Genomic DNA, 23,296 nt, shown 5'->3' with positions numbered 1-23,296 from the left:
GTCTGATAGTTGGATGTCTGTTTTTCAGGTAGAAGCCCAAATCTGCATGTGGGAATATCAGTGAGTGATAAGATGTATTGCTTTATTCAAAGTCATATATATGAATGTGTATGCATTCATAAAGAGATTTTTGGCTACTGCTGCATCAGAGATGACATACAGTGGGTTTTTTTTTTTCCTCTCACAAGACTAAATTAATACTTCTTCTCAATCTTCTTTTAATTTCTTACTGAAATTCTACTAACAGGGTTTGGGGGATGAAAAGTCAGGTAGGGGCCAGTCTCTTTCTCCAGGCAACAACTGTCAGAACAAGAGGACACAGTCTCAGGCTGCATCAAGGGAAATATAGTTTGGATATTAGGAAGAAGTTTTTCACAGAAAGAGTGATAAAATATTGGAATGATCTGCCTGGGGAGGTGGTGGAATCACCATCCCTGGATGTATTCAAAAAAAGACTGGATATGGCACTTGGTGCCATGGTTTAGTTGAGGTGCTTAGGGTGTGGATTGGACTTGATGATCTTAAAAGTCTCTTCCAGCCTCATCATTCTGCGTGATTCTGTGTGTGATGCCCAAACTTGCTTTTCATCATTAACCTTTGCTGTTTATTCCTTAGCAATTCTGTATGTTTAAAATGTTAAATATGCAGCTCTTAAGTAAAAGAACAGAGTGATCACAGGGAATATCTGATTTGTTTCAGTCCACAATACTTTTACTGTACAACCTTCCTGCAGTAAGCACCAGCAGAGGTAGCTTACTGTAGTAGCATTCTGCCTTTCTTTGGAAGTCTCCCATCATGACATGCTCAGGTTGTATTCGATCTTTATTGTGATTTCTTGTTATAACTGTAGAATGCGGAGTGGTGGTTTGTACTTGTGTTCTATTTAACTTCCTCTGGGGCTGTTGAATGTTTATTCTCAAGCCAAGACCATTAGGTCTGAAGTGGAAATTTAGACAGTTAATATGAGCCATTCTAAAATAGCTTTGCAGTCACCTGCTGACCCTGACGATCACTTAAAAAAAAAAAAAAAAGCTTTAATAGGCAGAGAATTAGGAAATAGACTGTATTAACTTTCCTACTTAAAAATATTACATCTCTTGTGGACAGTGTAGCAATGATTATATTCAAGTTAATAGGCTGCAAGAGAGCAGAAAGATGAATCCTTTGCAAAGATGTATCCTTATGTAGAAAAAGGAGGGTTGAAACTTTTCCTTGTGTCTCTGTGTGGCTTGGCTTGTGGTGGTGCACAGAAGACCTGCCATTCACAGTTGCTGTATAGTTTGTCTGCCAAGTGAGCTTACATAACTTCTGTCCCCAGGAAGTATGTCAGGCATACAGAGGAGATTAGGTGATAGCTTAGAGTTAAGATCCTAGTGCAAATCTCTTCAAAACAGTGATGTGTAAAGCATAAAGAGGCTTGAGAAAGTGAAAGGGGATGAAGAAGGCCACCTCTTAGAAAACTTGGGACTCCTTGCTATGAAACAACTTTGAAATGCTGAACTAGCTTGGAACATGAGAGCTGCTTGAGCTGCAGAAAAAGTTCAGCGAAAGCATAATTTAGGTATGGAAATGAACATCAGTAATTTGCATGGTTACAATAGGGCGTATTATAACATTTGTCTTTACTACAAAATACTTTGATGAATCACACATGACTAGGAATGATTATACTACCATGAAGTATTGTGAGGATAAAAAGGATCTCTGAATCATAGTGCAGCTGGTAGTGTAGAGTTGCCTGGCTTCACAGTTCTGTTATTCAGGGTTGATGGCTATGAAGAAATATCCTGAGTGCTGTTTTGTATGTACATTTGTGCTTTAGCAGCATTTGAAGTATTTAAATATATTTAATTATACATTCTATTCCGTAACTGATCTCACCAGTACAGTTACACCTTGCAGTACCTACATGAGGAAGTCCGGAAAAGAACAAAACTGATTTCCCAGCAGAATCTATCTGCTCTGAAAGATACTTCCTCTTAAAGGCAGTCATGATTTACTGATGCTGGGATGTTTTCATTAAGTTGAGCTGTTGTTGTAATTACAATTACAAGTTGAAGTGCTTTTCCATATTTTTAGAGTTCTGTCACCTGAACTTGAACAAGCTCTTCTTTATCTAACATCCTCTAACCACAGATTTTACTGCCTTTTCTTGATTTTTATGTTGACTGCTTTGTGGTTTCTTGTCACTTCAGGCTCACCATCTTTCAGGTCCAAGGAATTGTGTGTTTTCCATTCAGCAGACTAAGTTCAAATAGGGCTGCTTAAACATAGTGCTGGTTTTCAGATTCTTTTCTCTACCTCTGTCAAGGCTGGGATAGAAGCTCTCGAGATGATATTTCACGTTCAGGCTTAGATGTTTATTTTTTCTTATATATGTTACAGTCTCATGGGCAGTGAGTTCTGCAGTAGTTCACTAACAAGGTACAAAATGGCTATCTTTTATTACAAGGTCTTTTAAGGCTAAACTATCCAGTTAAGAAATAACACCTAAATTATTTTCACTTTTAACCCAATAACTAATCACTCAAAGTCCGCAGTGCAGACTTTTCTGTCCAATTACAAAGTACTACCCAAACCCGTGAAGAAGAAGGAAGAAGAAGGTAAAGAAGGACCAGCCTCCACCCTAAAACATCCATCTTGCTCTATAAATATTACTGTATTCTCAAACCTTAAACTCTTAAGTTTTCCACCCTGTGATATTACACACTTCTGATCAAACTACCCATAGTCCCAGTGCTATCAGTCAATTTTGGAAGCCTTCTCCACGGCCTCAGGTCAAATGCAGTGCCCTCCTGGGAGTCAGAGTCTGTCAGCACAGTAAGTCTCAAATTCTCAGCATCCAGGACTCCAACACCATAGATTGCATTTCACCATTGTGAGTGAAGCAGTGTAGCTGAAAGTTACTACTGAACAGACTAGTGTTGTTCCTTCCTGTCCTTTGCCTGCACACTTTGCTGTATCATTTCTGTCAAATCTAGTGATCTGTGGTTGGACAGAGAGCCTGAAATTGTCTAATGGGAAACTAAAAAAAAATTTAATGACCCCTTTTGACTGAACTATCTGATCCAATATGTGGATAGTCTGTGGATCTAATTTGGGAGGAGAAGGAAATGCACAACTGTCCTTTTTAGTGATATGCTGTCATAAATGTGGAGAAAGAACAATATAAAACTCTATGAAGATACTTTGCCACTCTTGATGACTCGTGGAGGTGTCATTGAGAAATATGACTAACCATAACTCTCTAACTTCGTGAAGCATCCCTCTAACCATTAGGGATGACAATCAATGACAACCAAGCTGTTGCTCAGGTGGAGAAGTTAATGCCAGTGTTTGGCATTACAAGCAAGATCATTCAGAAGAGTGAGATGTTACTGTTCCTCTATCTGTACCTCACCTTCCTTATTATTAAGAACCTGTTGTCATTTATTTTCTGGAATCTAGCTCTGTTGGTCACAATATTGAAAGAAAAAGTCCTGTTGTCCAAGGAAGAGGTCTGTTTAAAGGACCCACAGCCAGAGCTGGTCTTTGAATCATAGTAGTTTACACTGAGATATTTTTTTCCGCAGTATTTATTAAAAAACACAACACAACTAATGTAAAAAAAGACACAGAGGAAAATATTTTCCTATGCCCTATATGGAGACCAGTTTAGAGAAGACAGTCAGTGGAGTATTACTCCTAAACTCTAGTTTGTCAGTGACCCTGACCTGGAGTTTTACATGGGCCACTGGCTTAATAGCTGCCAAAGGACTTGCTCTCTGTGAAATGTGCATTATCTGGATTGGAAGCTGTTGCCCTTCACACTCTGACAATCGGTGGCAACAAGATCTGTATTTTACTTACATGTCTCATTTACTTAAATGCATTTATTCCACATTTTCATTGTCTTCTCTCTCTTTTTTCTGTGACGATCAGTGACTGATTGTTTTCCATTTGCTATGTACCAGTCCTGAGTCTATAGATAGTTTAGCTGTTCTTTTTCAGAACTCAAAATTATTTAATCTCTCTTTGCACGGAATTCACTTCCCATCTCTTTCTATTCTTTTCACCTTTCTCTGTGCATTTTAAGTTCTATAGTGTCTGTTTGAAACAGTGAACAAGAGAGAGGGGTGGCGTCGCAGCTGCCTACAATGCTCAAAGTTGATATGCTTGTGTTTGTTCTGTGGCATAATAATTTTTTGGGTTTTTTCCCTTTCCTTAATCAGTTGTAACTTTGTATTTGCCTGTTGAATATCTGTTGAGCTGATTTTTTCAGAGAGCTGGCCACAGAGATTCTCAAGAATTCTTCCCTGAGCTATAGCTAATGTAGACTACTAATGTGTATGCATAGTCAGGGTTATGTTTTTCTGTTTACATTTCTTTGCACTTACTGATGTTAAATTTCTTCCACTGTTTTACCAACCAGCCACTTGCTGTCATGAGATTCACCTGCAGCATTTTGTACATATGACTATTCTGAATAATTCTATATAGACTGAATGCTTTTCTTCTTATTTGTCCACGTCAGTTCTGGACACATTCCTTATTGCTTATCTCTGCTGCTGTGGCAGGGTTCATGACACTCAGAAGAGTTCATGACTGACAAGAAGATGGCAGTTGCGTGTTCTGTTTTGTGGCAGGGAACTTGTATGGAAGGTGACTAAAATGTCTTGCTGAAAAAGATGCAGATAGTGTGATAATATATATGCCTAATCAGTTGAATAGAGAATATAAAGGTGGTTGTTGTTAGAGGTCATGGGTAGTTGTGGTTCAGGTCACTGCTATGTGAGAAGTCTGATAACATTAGCAGTGAAAATTGTTGTGCTGAGATTCACCAACATCTTCAACTCTTCTGAGTGCATTTTAGCCTGTGTATATGTTCAGGAGTATTCTGAATCCTTCTTTAGGTGCTGTTAACTCTGTTGAACAGACTGCCACTGCCTGACATCAGAGGTACAGATACCATCTTGTGTACAGACATGAACAGCATAGAGACCTTTGGGATCTGAAATGCAACTGAAGTGTCGGCTTTGTCAAGCATCAGCTATAGAGTTACGACTGTAATTCTGTTTGAACAAATTTTCATTCCACTTTATTTCAAGAGGGATGTATTGTCTCTCATGACATTAAACACTTAGGCTTTGTTTTGGTGAGAAACAGGATTACAGCAGTCCTGATTCGGTACTAACAAACTAATAATGACAAGTTCAGCTGGTGAGTTGATAGTTGTCAGTTGTATGCACATCGCTGGTGAGATGCTAACACATAAAGAATGAGTACTATAAGGCTAGGAAGATACTTTTCTTTATATTGCCATATTTCCTGATTTTTATGCAATGCTAGTAATCTAAAAATATAACAAGTTGAATGGAAAAAAAAAGTTAAAAAATGATTGCTCTGGTATGTGGAAAACTGCCTTTATTTTCTTTTTTTTTAAAATTCTCATTCGTTTCATTATTTGTTTAAATATCCAAGGCTACAGTGACAGGAGTATAATTTCTGTTTTTTATGGGAAAGATATTAGAACTATGAGTGAAACATCATTCATTGTTTGAAAGTCTGTCTTTTCTAGAGAATAACTGCCAGTGAAGTATTTAACTGATCTTTATATATCCAGACAATGCCAAATATACAGCTTCTTTGGAAATCCCAAAATGGAAAAAGTTGGACCTTCCATACCTGAACTTTTAATCTGAAAGAGGCTGTCTGTGGCTTTGTACCATTTTCTGCTCATCAGCATTCAGCAACCCTGCAGGATAGAGGAAAAGTACAGAAGCATACGGAAAAGATAAAAGGAGACCGGGAGCAGAAAAGATAAATGACTTTGCCGTCAGTGCGGTATAATGAAAATCAAATCAGTGCCTGGCAACTCACAATTGCCCGGTATGGCTAACCCCAGACCGTGTTTTAAAGTACATGCCTTTTGTATTTTATTCTTGTATTTATATAAAGAAAAATTACTTCATTATTAGTTGATTGTAGGGGAAATAGATGCCCTGATTCTGGAAAATCCTAAGAATGAGTATGACTTACATGTTTAATGCCTCTTTAGTTATTGGCTTTACCTTGGCAACCACAAAATTCCATTACTGGCAAAGCCTGTTTCAGCCACTATAACATTGTTTTGGCAGGGTATAAAAGGATTCTGTGTACAGGATACATTCATCTTAAAAGTGTAAAGGAATTATTTGTTTGATAATGCATACACAAGATATCTAGGAGTTAATGAGCTGCTAGGTTCTGTTTTACTGTGCTCACCACTGCTCACAGTCCATGCTGGCCTGGCAGGCACTAGCTGGACAGGATTGTCCAATGTGCCTCTTTTCTATAGACTCGGTGTTACTGAGCTGCCATCTTCCACCAGCTCTGTAAACACTGTCGATGGTGATGACTGGAGTTGATGATTCCCAATGGGACCAGCTAACCATGCTCTATGGTTTTATACCCTTATGTTAGTACTTCCTTCTTGAATCCTTGACCTAATGATGGTGTCTCAATCTTAAAGTCTGTAACTTTCTGTACTGACAACAGTCTGTAACTCTTATCTCCTTCCAGACTTCCTTTAACTCTCTTTCAGTAGGTATAGAGCTAGGCAATACCAGAAATGGACCTGAGTGGGCAGGCAGCTGAACCTCTGGGTTGTGAAAGCAGAGCTACTACTTAGGGTTATAGGCTGTAGTGGTGACATCTACGTGACGAAGTTACATTGGAATTGAATGTAGTTGTAGTAGTAGTAAAATAATTAATTTTTACAAACTTACCGATTTCATTTTGTCAAAAGAAATAATAAAAGTGCATTTTCTGTTTTATTTCCAAATAAAATGTTTCAAGTTATTATACATTAGCACAGTGCAGTACTGTTTATGGTAAACTCACAATGGAAACAGAATTCATTTGGGAATATGCCTACACTGGAATCAAAACACAAAAAGGAATCCACAAAAACTCTGAAAGACTTCTGCAAACTTGCATTTTGTTCCCGATTGGGTCTGACAATGTATTTTTAATGAAGTCTTGAACATCTGCAAACTGTTTGCAAGCTAGAATTTTCTTCTTGAATTCCACAGCTGACTGTGGGATCACAGGCTCTGTAATCATTGATGCTGTGTCTCCACAGTACCTATTTGCAGTATAGTAATATAATAATCATAATAATAGCAACAATGAAATCTCTTTCCTCCCAGTTAAAATTCAACATTCTGGGTAGCATTTCATAGTAGTATAATGTGCTATTGGCTGTTTATGATGACTCAAAATTACTGCAAATGCCCTCTAAACACCTTGTACAGCTGAAAATATATTTGTTTTCTGGGTTGTTCTTTTCCAGCTTCTTCATTTCAATAAATGAATCTTGGAATCCACAAGTGTACAGGAAACTTTTTAACCAGAGTTCTCTTTCTTTTCAGATTAGATTACAATATACAAACCTATTTGGAACTCTAGTTTTGTGTCCACAGAATGATTTAATTTTTTTCTTATCACAGGAGTTAAATGAGTCAGAAATGTTCACAGGGTGTTATTGTTTCATCCATTCCTTAACTTTCTAAATCTTTGTGTTGATATTGATTGTTGTAAGTTTTAAATCCTGAATATGTTCATATGAATGCAGAGCAGTGTACTGCTAGGAAAGCTGCTGTTATATAAACTAGCAGGGCTAGGTAACATACCCACTAAGGTCAGGTCTAGAAATACCACTAATTTAATTGGAGAGACTGTATAATTGTGATGATGCTGTGTAATGTGGGACTGAATGCACTGCAGATCAGCTCCTAAAACATTGCAGTGTTTAATGTAGACAAACCCCTAAATTTGTATTTGCTCTCTTATCTCAGTTTTCTTCTGAAGCTACAGGACCAAAATGGCAGGAAATGCTACCACATTTTTTCCTTACTGTGCTTGCTGGCTTTCTTATGTGAGCAACCTTGTAAATTGATCTGTTTCCATAATTCCCAAGCCTTCAGTGACCTAGGAGTTGGAGTTTGTTCCAAAATATCTGCACTTCCGTGAGTATGATGAAAATGCTTTGGTTTTTATGAGCTCAGAGGCCTCCACCTATTAGACTGTTCTTTTTTTAACATTCATAGAGCTTTCAGGATGCTTTCAGAATTGCTCAAGAGTCTGAAAGGCCTTTAGCCATTTCAGCACAAATGGCAGTAGAAATCCACATTCGAACAAGAATAATTTCTCAGTCTTGAGTGTGCTTTGCAAAATGTGCATCATTGAAACTTGGTTCAGAGAAGATCATTGGAGTGGCTTTGGCTGCTGTGTTACAGTGTCCAGATACAGAAAATAATGGAGAAGAGTGTGGAGAATGATGGCTATTCAGTTGACCTACAGCTGTTTCACAGCCCATACTTGACCCCATTCCTATGTTGGCCTAAAATGAATGAAGCTCATCTGCTCTTTTTAGGGAGAGATGAGTAATTCTCAGTGTAGTACAGTGCAAGTACAAGCATGAGGATCCCTTAATGGGATCTAGAATAGGAAGTGGGATAGCATTGTCAGCAGGGCATCGTGTCCCAGGTCATTTGCTGTGTTGCAAGTCAGGATTGATTAGCTCAAACACGGCTCTGCCTCTGCCATTCCCATGTCTTTGAGTGGTGCTGGATTGTAATGCCTGGTGATGCTGGTGTGCCTGCCAGCTCCTTTGTGCCATGCTCTGCTCTTGAGAGGAGTTCTCCTCACTAATAAGGTCAGTTGAAGTTGCTGAAGTTGCTCTCATCTCTGTGTGTCTTCTCTTTCAAAAGTGTACCTTTTTATGAGCTCACCACCTAGAGGCCTGCAGTGATCTTGTGGTTAGTTTAGGTTTCTCTTTTTTTGTGAGTGAATCAGACCCTTTCATTTTATTAGGGAAAAAACAGAGGTGAAGTTTTCTAATAACTGTTGAACATAATCTATGACTACTGACCTTTCTTATTTTTTTCATGAACAAGCAAGGCAATGGTAAAATACAGTAAAAGTCAGGAGACCTGTATGGATTTGTAGATGTAATGCACGGAGGTGCATGGGCTGGGTAGCATTTGGGAGACCCCGAAGTAGAGCAGCTAAAGTTGGCTGTCTCATAGCCTTAATCCCTTGGGTTGGGTTAATGAGATTGACTGGTCCTTGAACCAGGGAACATTTTAAGCTTTGGCCTTCCATTTAAGAATGAGTCAGTCAGCTCTGTGAGCAGGCAATCCAGCAGCAATACTTCTCCCTGGGATTTCTTTCTTATTCCTTCATCCTTTTTTTCCCCCTTGCTCTACCTAATAGAAAATGGCAGCTTTGAACACTCTCATGGGAAAAGTATAGTAGGTACTTTTGAGGCAGTAGTCTCTGCTTGAGAGCTTTAGGCAAAACTGGCAGCAGAATATTAGTCAATGATATTTATACAAATGTTTTTCATAGAAGCTTCTGGTAGCAGTTTCCTTCACTTTGTAGACTGATCTGAAGACTCTCATATTTTTATTAGTTTAATTTTCTCAGCCTAGCTCCTTTGGTCTGCTTTTGTTCTTAATAGTCTTTTATGTGTGGTGTTAGTGACAGTTTGTTTCTTATGGAAATCAAATTTTCGAGCTCAGGGATTCCAGTCCTCACTGATACTTTGTTGCATATACTAAGAGTACATGAACTGCTGGACGGGTCTTGTCTTTCATTGTCCTGCCAACAGCACTCAAACACCAGAAATTTTGGGGAAAAGGGCTATTTGATGTGCTGTTCTGATACGTTAAACTTAAGAGGAACTTTCCTTGCAAGGTCCCGTTTCATCCTTTCTAGTGCTTTTATCCTATGGGAGCTTCCAAAAAATTTTTTTATTTTTCGGTGTCTACTTGCTTAAGTGCACAAATGCTGGTTTTGCCCATGCACTGTTGATATTGCTGCAGTAATTGTTTGTAATGATACATTGTTGATATTACTGCAGTAATTGTTTGTAATCTGCAGATCCTCTAGTTGTAGACACAGTTTATGCTATGGGTATAGATACGAGAGGAGCAAATAAAGGCTGCCATTTTAAAGGTTTACCTTGCACTGTGCAGTCAGGGTATCTCATGAGAGGAGATGCTATCTTAGACTATAAGAAAGTGTTAGAGAGACTAATGAAGCTGTTCTATTGATGTGAATGTCAGCTGGAAGTTAAGCAAGGGAATAGCATTCTTCATCAGCTGGAAAAAAGAGAAGGAAGGACTGTTCGAATAACAGTGATCTGCTTCACTGTCAGCAAAGAAACATATTTGTGCAGTCTATTTTTTTGTGCTAGGAACCGAAGTAATGATGGTGGTAAAAATGTTTTTGTATTCCTATTTCCCTAATTGACATGCTATTTAAGACTTTAACCTTTAGTGCAAGTTCAGTTTTGCCTGAGATATCACTGTGCTTGATACCAGGTGTCAGAAAATTTTCTCTTCTTTCCATCTTCCCATAATCCATTGGACCATATTGTTGCTTTGTGCTAGTTACCTTCCTGGGAAAGGAGTTGCCTTGACTTTTTTGGAAGGAAGGGTTTCTTCTTATAATTGATCCTGTCTTCAGGATCAATTCAAAAACACTTCATTTTAATCTAATGCCAGCCAGCACATTGATATGAAGGAAGAGGTCAGCTCTCAGTAAACTGTTTTGTTTTAGGAAACTTCTGTGATAGTCACCCAGACCTAGTTTAACCTCAGCTGCTTAGCTGACTGGCTGGCTGTTTGGATGTAAACCAGATGTGGTGTTTGAGCTGTGACTGATGAGCAAGCATTAGCAAATTGACCTTTTCCATAGGCATGCAGAGGACATTGTTGATTAACTCACATCTTCCTGATAGGACATATGTCCTGAGTAGTGCAATTTTTAAGGTGAGGAAAGTAATTTGAATGATAAAGTATGCAAAAATACTTTTCATAATCATCTGAGTATTTCATATATTGGAAGGGATTTGATTAATAACCCTGGTTAAACATTTTATACTACTTTAATTTAAACAATTTATGTTGCATTAACGTGTATTTTGTTGACTAAAACCAGCATACTTCAGAGTCATATTTACTTGCTTAAGTTTGTATGTGTCAGAGTACTTAAATTTTTCAGCTTCTTCTGTCTTAAGATGCAAATCTTCAGTTTGGTATGTATCTGTGTGTCCTGGCTAGTGGTCAGGTAGTGAACCGCTTTCTTTCTGGTTGTGGCCTTCATCTTTCTCAGATGGGAGTCCTGACACAGGAATAATGTTCTAATTGATTCAGCCCTCTATTTTGTTTTCTCTATTTACAGTTGTAATTTGCCTTTGAATTTTTTTTCCTCTGTTGGTTTTCATGTTTTACACTGAGATTGGTGTTCTCAGAAGGGGGCTGAAATCCTTCCAGTTGGAGATGTTAATGACAGTAACTACCTCTCTCCTAATTTGCCCATAGTTTTGGCAGAGGCTAGTTGAGCAAAAGTGTTTAAATATTATTAGTGCATTTAGCTTTTATTTTATTTTTATATTGTTCTGTCAATTTGGGGATTAAAAAAAGATTTGAAACATTAATTGAGAGTGAGAACCAGAGCTCTTAATGAAGCTTTTTAGTGGATTTTAGTGTGTCTTCGTACAAAAAGTTTGATTTCTTGATTCCCTATTTCATGGTTTATGGCTTTTGTTTTCACTGGCCTAATTGCTTGTCTCTTTGCTCCTTTTAGCCTGAAGGAGCTCTCATTCTTAATATGGTTGTTGCTCTTATTGGTGTAACCAGGTTTTGGTTGTGTTATGGCTTTTGTACCAGTCAGAACACAAAATTTCTCATGTGCGTATTTTTCTCCCTTCTAAGGGCTAAGTACAATTTTTCACAAAATCTCCAGCTCAATCCAGCACAGTGCAGACTTGTCTACAAAGTACTGTGTTTCCTCAATGCCAACAAACTCTAAAGGATACTTTAAAATTTAGCACCTTACAGCTCTGATCTGTTTACCTTGCAAGCAGTTTTTCTATTAAGTTTACATGTAGCTCACAAGATACTTTGCTGTGTTCCTCTTGCTTATTGCTGCTGTTACAAAGCGATGCATTGAGTAAATGCTCTTGAGGTCACAGGTGAGCTGTGCTTCTGCTTTGCTTTTCTTGCCGTTGCATTTTTGTCAGTGCTTCCCTTTATTTACCACACCTTATTTTTTTTTTTTTCCTAATACTGGTCAGGATTACTGCAAACATATGACGAGTAGGGTGAAGTAGATATATACCAGACCTGGGTTTCCACTATGGTAGTGCAGAATTTATGTGGAACAGGAGAGCATTGATATGTCCTTGCATTCATCTTTGGTTTGTCATGAACGATCTGTCTCTGTCTCCTCCTGTCTTTTTTTGTTATGCTCTGGACAGGTACATCACTTTACTCAGTAGGCGTTTTGTAGGGGACCACTATATTGACATCTCTTGAAGTAATTACTTTTAAGTGAATAATAAAATAACCTTTGCCTTTAAACAAACCTAAATAAATCTCAGCATAGTAGCCACTTGACAAAAGGTGTTATGGGAGTGGGATGGTTACTCTTAGACGTGAGTTAATGTGGGAAACCAGTGTTCAGAATGCTTCTAAGTTAAGCAATTTCAGGTATACAGGTCTACAGTTTGGAATGAAGTTTAGATTTGGTTTTTGAAAAACAAATGTTGTGACCAAGGAACCTAAAAACAGGATTTAATTTTTTTTTTTTTTTAATTTGTGATGGAAAAGGCAGTATTTTTCAGAAAATGTATTTTGGGAGTAGTAATTTGTTGATTTATGATGAAAAGATGATTCATCAGTTTAGGGAAGTGATATTCAAGTTCTATTTCTGTCTCTTTTTTGGACTTTCTTGTTGATATTAGGCTCATCTTTCTGTAACTTTCATTTATAAAATGAAGATGATAACAGTTCATTTTCCCCATGTTTTGCTTGTTACTCTTTAGGCAGAGAGACTGACAATAACAAACATCTCTTACTTCTATTTATGTAGTCGACTAAGCACTAAGTTGACTAAAGGATTGTGCTGTCATATTGACAGTCTCTAGGTAATGCCAAGATATAAATAAGCACTTATGGTTTTCATATTATCATTTCAAATGGAATTACTCTAAGATAACATCTGTGTGCTTGTGACAAAGCAGTCTCTAGCCAGGTGAAATTGGGCATGCTATAGGGCCGCTGAACATTGTAGGCCCCTTGTTAGCATTTTCTTTAAACTTGTGTACTTCTTAAGCTCTTCTTTTTTTAACCAAGAATAGGTGAAATATTATTTTTGAATGATGTGTGATACGAATGCTTGGACTATAAAGGAGGGAATAAATAGTACTTGAAATAAGACAATTCAGTCCAGTCCCTGGCCAACCAATGGAAATCAAAATAGGTGCTAACTTTTGGGATACATCTACAGCAAATACATTTTTCTGGAGGAAAAAGCCATTCTCACATCATCTTACCACTGGGTTTGTGATATAGAACTTTGTGTAATAGGTAAAAAGTGTAAATCTTTGTGCTTTGTTAGCTTGAAGCTATGTTGATTTTTCACCAGCTACAAAGGACTGGAAGGAGCTTTAACCACTGTGAATCTCAACAATTTAGACACTGAATTCCCTACAGTAGCACTTTGGAAGAACTTGAACCTTGTTTGTAGGGTGAAGTTCTGTAATAACTTAAATTAATCTGTAAGCAGTCTGTCGCGGTCCTCTCTTCTCTCCACAAATGCTTTCTCATGCTTTTTCTAGCACTGAACCTGTGGTGGCCAGGTGAGTAAGCTGGGCTAGGTGGACACTACTCACCTGGCATAGTTAGCTGACTCATCTGAGAGATGAGAGATCTCCTCATGTGAGAGGAGATGAAGTCCAGTGCTGATGTAATAGAAGAGTTGAGCCCAAATGACTGAGTATGTAGTGGTGAGATTGTGGCAGTCTTAGTTGGCTGAAATGGCTATGAAATTGTGTCTGTAATTACATTTGTTCTACATTAGTTGTTAACATGTTCACTTTCTGTCCCTGAGCCATTTCAACAAGATGATAGAGATTCTAAGTGCTCTAAATTAATCCTAATGGCACTGTGGTCAGTGACATAGCCAGTATTTTATTGTATGCCAGCTGAGCACTGGTTGGATTTATATGTGAGTGCAGCTCATTAACTTTCCAAAGTATTTTATGATCTCAAGTTAGAAATTGCAGCATGTCTGCATGACAGTTTTGCCTCCTGGTAGAATATATTGTTGCACCTTTGGCTGGAGTGGTTGCATTTGTTTTGGTTCAGATGAGGAATTGATGAGGCAACTAGATGCTTGTCCCATGTGGTCATGTTTACTTAGAAAGGGGCTGCACAAAACTATTCTCCCTCTTTCACAATTCTGAAAATACCTGGCAGTCTTTTTGCTTTAATATTCCTCATTTGCCCACTGTCACCTGGAACTCCTGAAGTTTGTCTCACTTCTTTCTCCTTCAGGGTCATGCTACAAGTTTTTGTCCAGGAATATCAATTATTTCTGTTCAAAGCCTCTTTCCCTTGCCCTGCAACAATGTTCTGGCCCCCCTAATGCTTGCATATAGTTCCCTGAGACATCTCTCCGCCACTGTAATTCCCTCAGTGACCATTTCTTTAATTTACACTTTGTCTTCAGTAATGGCTTCTCTTTAACTGGTCTGTTAACTGAATCTGGAATGAGGATTCCAAGATGATGTTTGCTTACTATAAAAAAGAGTTCCATCCAGTCTCTTGCAGAGGTGTTTCCTAAGTAGCTGGTCATTGAATGTTCATTGATTTCAGCTAACTCTAAGACAATTCTTCAAATTCTTAAACATGTTTTGTTTTATTTATATTCAAAAAAGGCTCAATGCAGTGCTGTGTGTGACTGCTCAGTTTGGAGTAAAATCATCTTTTAAAGGTGAGCTGTTCCTTCGGTATTTAGTAAGCACATTTCATTATCATGCAGTCTTTTTTGAGTATTGCCCATGATGAATAATGAATAGGAGATTGTAAAAAGGCATTCTTCTGTAATTTCTTCCCATTATCACATCTAACTATGTTCACTACAGTAGAATTGATATTTCAATACAGCTACCTCTCTCTTGCTCCCCTTTACTTATCAGTGTTGTAAAATTTATTGCATTTGCACCACACAAATACCTTGTGGAGGTATGCGCATGCACATGTGAAACAATTCATACATATTCTTAGTGGAACCTGGCCTGTAGCTTGTTTGTGTGTGTAGTGAACTGTTATTTATTTTGAATTTATCACATTTAAAATCCCATTTGAGATGCAATGCCTTGGTTGCAGAAGTGATCCAGGGAGTTCACAGCTATGGCTGTTGGATCCAGACATATGTCTGCTGTATTAAATGTGTGATGTGACCATATCTTTATCTCTAGAAGTAGTAAAAACAATACCTGTGCCTAAAATAGTCAGTGAGCAAAATAACTATAAAAGATTTCAGATTATCAAGTAAATTGAAGTACAGTGGCAATGCATGTGTTTTTTAGCTGAGAGTGTCACTACTGAAGTTGCTGCAGATGAAATAAAGAGCAACACACTATTAATCTGCCTTTATAAAATTTGTAAGTGCTGCTTTGTTGTAATACTAGGGCCTTCTGTATCTATAACATGTAAAGGTATGTCTGAGGTTAAACACCTATTTGAAATTAAACTAACACATAAGCCCTTTCTGAACTGAGATTTTTAAATCATTTTAATATCCCAAATGTACCAGTGCTGGACTAAGCCTGGGGGTATAGTCACACAGAGAACTGGAGCTTATCTGGAGGGGCCTCCCAAGAGCGGTGCTTTATGTGGAGCCTGCTGGCTTTGAGGAAGGGATTAAAGAAGAGACATTATTCCCAGAATGGCTTTGCTGACACCAGTTGATGAGCAGAAACATCTGTTTCATAATGGGAAAGCACTCCAAGCTCCTTTAAAACACCTGACAAAGTTACTTTTAATTCTGTGGGAAGTAAGTGGGAGGGATAACTATCCTTAATTGTGAAGTGGATTCCCGTGTTGATACAAGGTTACCTAATCCGTGCTTGCCTGAGAAAACAAGATTTATGGTTGTCACCAGACTTAGGCTCAGTTTCCATACTCTCATTTGCTCTGTCTGTTCAGACTTAAGTACATGTAGCAAAATGGATCAAAGACAGGCGAAAAGAGAAGCGGACACCTAGACATTAGCAAAACAGGTATGTGCCAGCCTTGGAACATTAGCTGTGTTTGCTTGGTGAGATCAGCATCTCTCCAATAGCAGGAAGCTAAATGAGAGCAAGGCTCAAGTCTCTTTTGCTTCCACATGCCTATGTGATGTGACAGCATTCAGAGATAGGAAAAGGCTCTCCATGTGGGTACCTTTGGGAGTGGTTTTGTGTGGTGAGATGGTTGGCAATATCTGTGATATCAGATGGTGTCATCCAGGGGTTAGAATTATACATGCCTCTTCTCCCCTTGTCGGCCTCAAAGCTGACCTTTTTGTACCTGATTCTGTGACAGAGATACAGCAGTAGTTACCCCCGTGTAAATCCTGCATCAGGCTGTTTTCAAGATTCAGAGAGCTGTTTATAGCATGAGATACAGGTGTGAGATCCAGTCCTGCTTCGCATGATCTCAGCTATCAGTGGCCATGGCCAAAGCACAGTCCTGTATGTAAAGAAATTTTTTTTTCCTTTTTTTTCTTACTGTGCAACTGACTAACAAGGACTGCTCAAGTGGTGATCTAAAAAGAGAGACTGTACACATGGCAGATGCTGTTGGTGAAGATTGCCTTGGTAGAAGTGTCCCTAGCCCAGAGGCTGGACCAGTCATGTCTCCATAATGTCTGAAAGCCCCTGTAGTTAACAGGAGTCATTCAGTTGAAGTCAGCAGATGTTGTTTTAGCTCTTCAGAGCCTGATGAGCCATCTGCCTTCAGAAGCCTTTCCTTGCTAAAATAGAGGTCCACTTTATTTCCTTGGAGCAGGATTTTTCATCCAGTGAGCTGTGATTCCCCCCAGGGCATAGGGGAAGACAGTGATGGCAATTGGAGTGGTCTTAAGACATGGAAAAGATGGCTAAACATTTATAGAAAAGATGCCTTGCAGAATGAATGCAGACTATTATAGAGGATTATTGTGATCAGTAAACTTTTATTGTGATTAGTAAACTTTACTATAGCAATAAATAAAAGAATACAAATATCTTGATATGAAGCAAGGTGATGCTCCCCTAAAAACATAGCACCATTTCAAGAACAAAGGTTTCAAAGGGGCTGCACACATGAAGTAGAAGGTGACATAGAAAATAATGTCTTCAAAAGCTACTTCAAATGTAGACGTGCATATTTAATTCTACAGTAAGAGGTGGGCTCTCGTGTATGGGTGTGCTTCAGGCATGCAAACTTCTACTGTAACATCTGCCTGGTAGTCAACTTCCTTAATTCCCTGGGAAAGCAAGTTGGCAGGCTTGTGGCAAAAGTATCTTCTAGTGCCAGAGGAAGAACATTGTGCAGTTCTCTCTGGTCTTCCTTTATCTGTAGTAAATTCATGTATGGGAGAATGTTGGAACACAGTCTTTCTGCAATTAGACACATGTAAATAATGGATTTTCCCTTTTTGTTGCTGTGATCAAAATGCTGAATGTATTCCATATTCTTTCTACCTACAGAACTGTACAAACCCTTTGGTTTGACCCAAAGTATTTCACATAGTGTGAAAAAATTACTGCAGGTTTTTCCTTACCATTTGTCATCCGTTTAATCCTCTGCTCCTTTTCACTTAACTTTTAATGCAAAAAAAAGAAAAAAAAAAAGAAAAAGAGAAAAGCAGTGATTTTAAAATTTCAAAACAGAACAGTTCTACTTCTTTTTATTCTGTTCCTCTGTTTTTTTACATGGTAAAATTATCACTAGTCTTTGGTACAACAGAAACAATTTTGGTGAACCTGCTATTCTCTGGAAATTAAGTTGTGTGTTGCTGTCTAGAGTTGTACTTGTCAGAATTTTACCCAGTGTAGATAGTTACTAGTTCACAGTTTTTGGAAGTGCTCTGAGGTAATAAGACAAGAAAATCTCTCTTTTCTTTTCAAGTGCTAGCTTTCTTTTTGATGGATAATTTTTACCTGTTGTAGATAGGAAGATTTTTCTCATGCTCTGTAATAACCCGACTTCAGTTAGATGAGATTTGTTTTAAGTACGTTGCACATTTCTTAGCATATATCATGACTCTCTGTGGGAAACAGTTTTTATTTTACAACCACATTTATCTGTTCTGGCAACCTGGTATTACCAATATTTTTAAAATTTCTTCAACTTATTTTGTGTAGCAGATGCTGAAATACTGAGACAGACTAGAGAAAATGTTGCAATATTTACAAATTGTTTGTAAAAGTATGCTGTTCTATAGCAAATAATTTTGACTAACTATAGAGGAGTAGGCTGTTGATCACTTATAACAAATACAAGGAATTTACCATACAAGTTTCAGGAATATTTTAGTACTTTTTCTGCTAATGCTGCCAAAATAATTCTAAGAACCTGAGTAAGGTTACTAATATTTTTAAAATAATACTTCACAATGATTTTTTTTTTAAATGTTGTCTGAGTGTGGCTGAATATTGAGTTTATTTAAAGTTCTTTTGAAACTACTCCAGGCCTCTGGAAGGCAAACAAGGGGAAACAACTCACATTTTTGCCCACTTTAGAAAAGAATGAGAAAATATATGTTGCTGAGATTTCATTTAGAATGTCTAATAACTTTCAGAGTTATTAACAAGTATCTTATAGAGGAGATCTGGTTTGTAGGGCTGCAGGCACAAACCTAGTTGCTCAAACTTGTGATAGGAAGGAGACAGTCAGTGTGGTTCAATTTGAGGGAGAAATGAGAGAGCTGGGTTTTTCTTCTTTGTAGTCAAAACTCCTGTTGAAAAATTGGTAGTGGTTGCCAATGTAGATGTAAGAGAGCTAAGAAAAACCCTCAGAATTTAGGTTAACTGTGTAAACTTTATTATATTTGGTGGTATTATTGCAGTGTCATTACGAATGTGATTCTTCATAACATTTTTCTGATATTTTTCAGTGGACGCTTCTGACTGCATCAGAAGACCAACAGTGTTCTGTTCATATACCTGTTGTCCAAACAGAACCTACCTTATTAATTCCCAGATGTGGAAGGTGCTTGGTGCAGGTTGTTAAGTGGTCACAAGGATGAATGCCTGCTTTGAATTCCCTCCCTGCCTCTGCCACCAGAGTTGCTGTGGGATGCCAAGTAAATAACATAAACTGAAGAGTCTCATTTAGTCATTAATCATGTATTGCTGATTTCATGAATGCCCAAACTAAGGCACCTGTGGCCAAAACTTTGATAAAGTGTTCACCACTGCAGTAAGATATAATAGGAACAGTGCTTTAAATATGTGCAATAAAACTGTTAAATAGACTTGACATTGAGAGGTGTCAAGATAGGCACCCAGAATTACTTAGTCTCTCTTTGGTCTCCACTTTCTTACATGAAAATAATAGTCTAACCTAATCTTGCAAAGATTATGAAGAAGAGCATTAATAACATTTGCAGGGCAGTAGGTGCCATTGTGGTGAGTGACGAATGCACTTACACTGGAAACCTGTTTGTCTTTTGTAGTTATATATTTAGGCCGACCCTGCACAAAACTTAGTTTTTTCTCTTATTTAAATTACTGTAAAATCAAAATCTTAGGACAGTGGTCAAACAGCCTGTGGGAAAATAAATAAAAATTCAGCATTGTTGTTCAGTCCAATGCAGTTTTAAAGTAACACTACCTACCTGTCTTTTGAAATGAAAGTAGGAAGCAAACAAATTATTTGAAACAAATCTCATGTCTTAATTGTGATTCTGTTTTACTTAAGTTCCTCTTTGGAGCAGAATATAAAAACTTTATTACTTCTGACTGAAAATCTTCTTATAAACTAAGGAAATAATATAGTCCCTATTTGATGGCTTTGGAAGTAAGATATGGTCAAAATAAGCCCAAACACGTTAAAGAAACATCAGTGTGTGAAAGTTAGAGGCTTCAGTTTCAAACTTATAGGTGCCAACCTTTAGACTGAATTCTGGACCAAGCTCCTCACTTTGTGAATGGCACCTAATGTGACCAGAATGTGCCATCCAAAGCAGCTAGCCAGGTAGGCAGAGTGTCACAGACTGTTCCCTGTGGTAGCCCTCTGCTGACCAAGAGGGAATTTCTGAGGCTGGGGTAGGTCTGTAGTCCAAGGTTCTCCATACATTTCATGCTCAGTGGTTGCTGGGTGAAAGGCAGAAGCAAAACCCAGTGTTTGAAGATGGTTGACTGCTTTGACGATATCTATTGCCTCAAAGCCCCTGAGAGACCTGGACAAAGGTGTTTCTGAACTGTGTTCCAGCTTACAGGTGACCTTGGTGTGAGCCATGGAGGCCTGGCAGTCCAGAGCTATTCTGGGCAGGCAGAGGGGCACATAGGGAAACTTTATGGGCAAAATAAAACTACATTCAGCATTAGGCAGGAGACAAATGAGAGTTTGCAGCATTGCAGCTTTTGTACCTTGGCTCCATCTCAGACACCATAAAATGCCTTTTCTATATTTTCCAGGAGACATTCATTGTAATACAATAAGTTGAACCTTGATTTTTCTTCTATTTCCTTATTATTTTCTTCCCTTCTGTTGTCCTCTTTCTTATTATGGACAGATTTGGTCACTGTCAAATTGAATGATTTTTTGCATACTTGGTTGACTCTTTTTTTCCCTAATTTGCTGATACAGTCAACTGTGCCAGTAAAGCAATTATGCAGAATTGTGTATAAAGGTTTGATGATACAAAACAGTGTTCATCACAAATCTAATTGTGATTCTTAACATCCTTCCATAAACTCTGTGGTTAATACATGTTTTGTTTTAAAACCTGTATTTAGTTTAGTAGATAAGGGAACATTTCAATGTACACATTACTGTTAACTTTGAAAGGAAGCAATAAATAAAAATAGTATTTGGAGGAGCGCAGATGATGATCTATGTGCTTTCAGGTAGTGATTATAAGAAGTCTGCTTTATTACATGTCTCATCAGGTTACACCATTACCTATTTTACATTATCAATGATAACTATGTATGGTTGATTGTACACTGAGTCTAATACAACACAAAGATTAAATATGAAGATAGACATTGTAATGAAGCAAGTAATGTGTCCCCATACTGAAACTCAAGAGACAGTAGGTTTAAAGAGAATTGAAGGTACACTGTACTTAGGCTTGATATCTGGTTTCCACTTGGATGGCTGAACTGCTTCAGGAAAAGAGCAGTAAAGCAATACTTGGTAATACTTTCACTGAAGCCAAAAATCCCATCGGCTTTTCTTAATCCAGAGTAGAGCATTTAGAAACATTCCAAAGCTGATATTTCTCCTTCATGTTTGCATTGATACTCTCTGATTTCTGCACTACTGCTTTCCTTGGGAACCCTGGCTGGGATTTAATCCTACCACAGAAAGTACTGGCGAGTCAGATATTATTACTAGGATTGACCTTTAGGAGAGTCTCATTTACATCAGGTCATTATGAACTGTGGGGAGAGACCTTCTGTTACAGTCACTAGAGACAAAGGACACGCTGCTTCCATCAGGCACGGTATGAGGAAAGAGAACAAAAAGTGGTTCTCCTTTCTGTCCCCATCTTGATTAGCAGTTGTGGGCTCTGTGTTATCTTTGCATGAAGGAATTGCTACAGACTGTAAGGACAAGGAAGAAGTAATAACCTGGCAGTAATTTCTGCTACCTCCCTAATCAGGGTCATACTTGAATGCTGAATTATGAAGGTGAGTTCTGTTCACTTGGTTCACTCCAGGTATTAAAATGTGTGAGCTGTGTTGTACTGAACAGAGCAGCCTGTGGCTTATACAAACAGCTTTAATTTACTGCTTTCTGGAAACAGAAGCCTGAAGCAGTCATGGAGGTTTCAGGAATGTTAATTGTTTGTGTACATGAATGAGCTCAGAAATGGTCGTTTTTGCAGTCTTCCCATAGCTCATCGAGGGTAACGGTGTCACTGCCGGAGAGGAGAAAAGAGAACGATTATTTTCTTTCTTCACAGTCTACTAATATTTTCAGGGCTTGATATAATGTGCCTTTAACAAACCATGAACTTCTCTCCTACTGAGTCACTGCATCCTGCCTACATTCAGTGTAGGCAGAGAACCATTATACTAATCCACTCTTCCATCATATCTCTAACAAACACATGTATTTTCTTCGAATATTTATTTTGATACAAGGAGTGCAAGTTTTTTACTTGGCAACACAAATAAGTAGGAGATTGTGACTTCTGAACTTTGTAACTTTAATTGTGGTAGTTCTGGTTTTCAACTATGATATGACTTGACAATTGTATGACAATCATATTTGGCTTTAAGGGAATAGTCCTGCCACCTCATAGCAACTGTAGGGTAATTAATTCACGTCTTCTGGTAGGATAGGTTTAAAAGGCAGATGCTGAAATTGGACTTTTGCTTTGTTTTTTAACAGGTACGGTTATATGCAAGGCCTGATGCAATCCGAAGAGGATCAGGGGACTATGCTCTAAATATTACAAGGAGACTCATTGAGTTTTATGAAGATTATTTTAAAGTGCCCTATTCCCTGCCAAAATTGGGTAAGATTTCCCAAAGAATGTGAAGTTAACCCAGAAATGAGGGATTAAGTCAGCTAAAGGAATGTAATGTATTGGATTTCAAGTTAAATGTTTGGGTTAATTTAGGAGGATCAGTAAGTAAGAAATTTTTCCTTGTGGAGGAAGGGAAGCCAAAATATGCTTTCTCCAACCTGGAAATGAAAGGAGCAGGAAGCAGTCAGTATTTACATTTGTTAGACAATGGGTAGAGAACCTGAGACCTTTCACTGATAAGTGGGCTGGGTTTTTCTTTGTTTTTTTGATGTCAGTTTTGGTCCTTACTCCTATGAGATAGGCACTGGAAGATGTTTGTTCTGTAATACTTGTACCTTGGTGCCTCAGCCTTAAATGGGGAACAGAAGTGAAAACATTTGTGGAAACTGGCAACCTGTAGCAGTGCAAGACTGTGGGCTTGTTTTTTTTCTTTTTTGATTTTATGGCTTATATGGCTTATATGGCTTATTAATGATGATTAGTAGAGAAGCTTATTGTCTTGTTGTTTGTTGAAAAAAGTGCTGTGATTTTGTTTTACTGTGATCTTTTAAATGTAAACCCCATAAATTTCTATTATTTTTAAAAAATAGCTTCTTCTCATCCTCTCTTTCACCACAATCAATTGGTCTCCTACTCGTTTAAATACTTTCCACAGTATTACACCCTCCCTCCTTTGCAGCATGTTTGATAAAGACTCAGAAGAGCCTGTTGCTCAGCAGCAGGAAGAGAGCATGTATTTGATCAG

General features: G+C 38.0%; 1 protein-coding gene across 1 annotated transcript in view; it reads left to right on the top strand.

Moving 5' to 3' along the window:
- The window catches only part of TRHDE (thyrotropin releasing hormone degrading enzyme), a 210,068-nt gene that overhangs the window by 17,283 nt on the left and 169,489 nt on the right, over window positions 1-23,296 (top strand). The window contains exon 3 of the mRNA XM_054631593.2: window positions 22,413-22,539. Coding sequence (XP_054487568.1) covers window positions 22,413-22,539 — 127 coding nt within the window. The remainder of the gene's footprint in view (window positions 1-22,412; window positions 22,540-23,296) is intronic.

Source organism: Agelaius phoeniceus, chromosome 5 (assembly GCF_051311805.1).
Source record: "Agelaius phoeniceus isolate bAgePho1 chromosome 5, bAgePho1.hap1, whole genome shotgun sequence".
Classification (NCBI taxonomy): domain Eukaryota; kingdom Metazoa; phylum Chordata; class Aves; order Passeriformes; family Icteridae; genus Agelaius; species Agelaius phoeniceus.
Note: the sequence above shows the minus strand (reverse complement) of the source record. Positions and strands in the feature narration are given on the sequence as shown.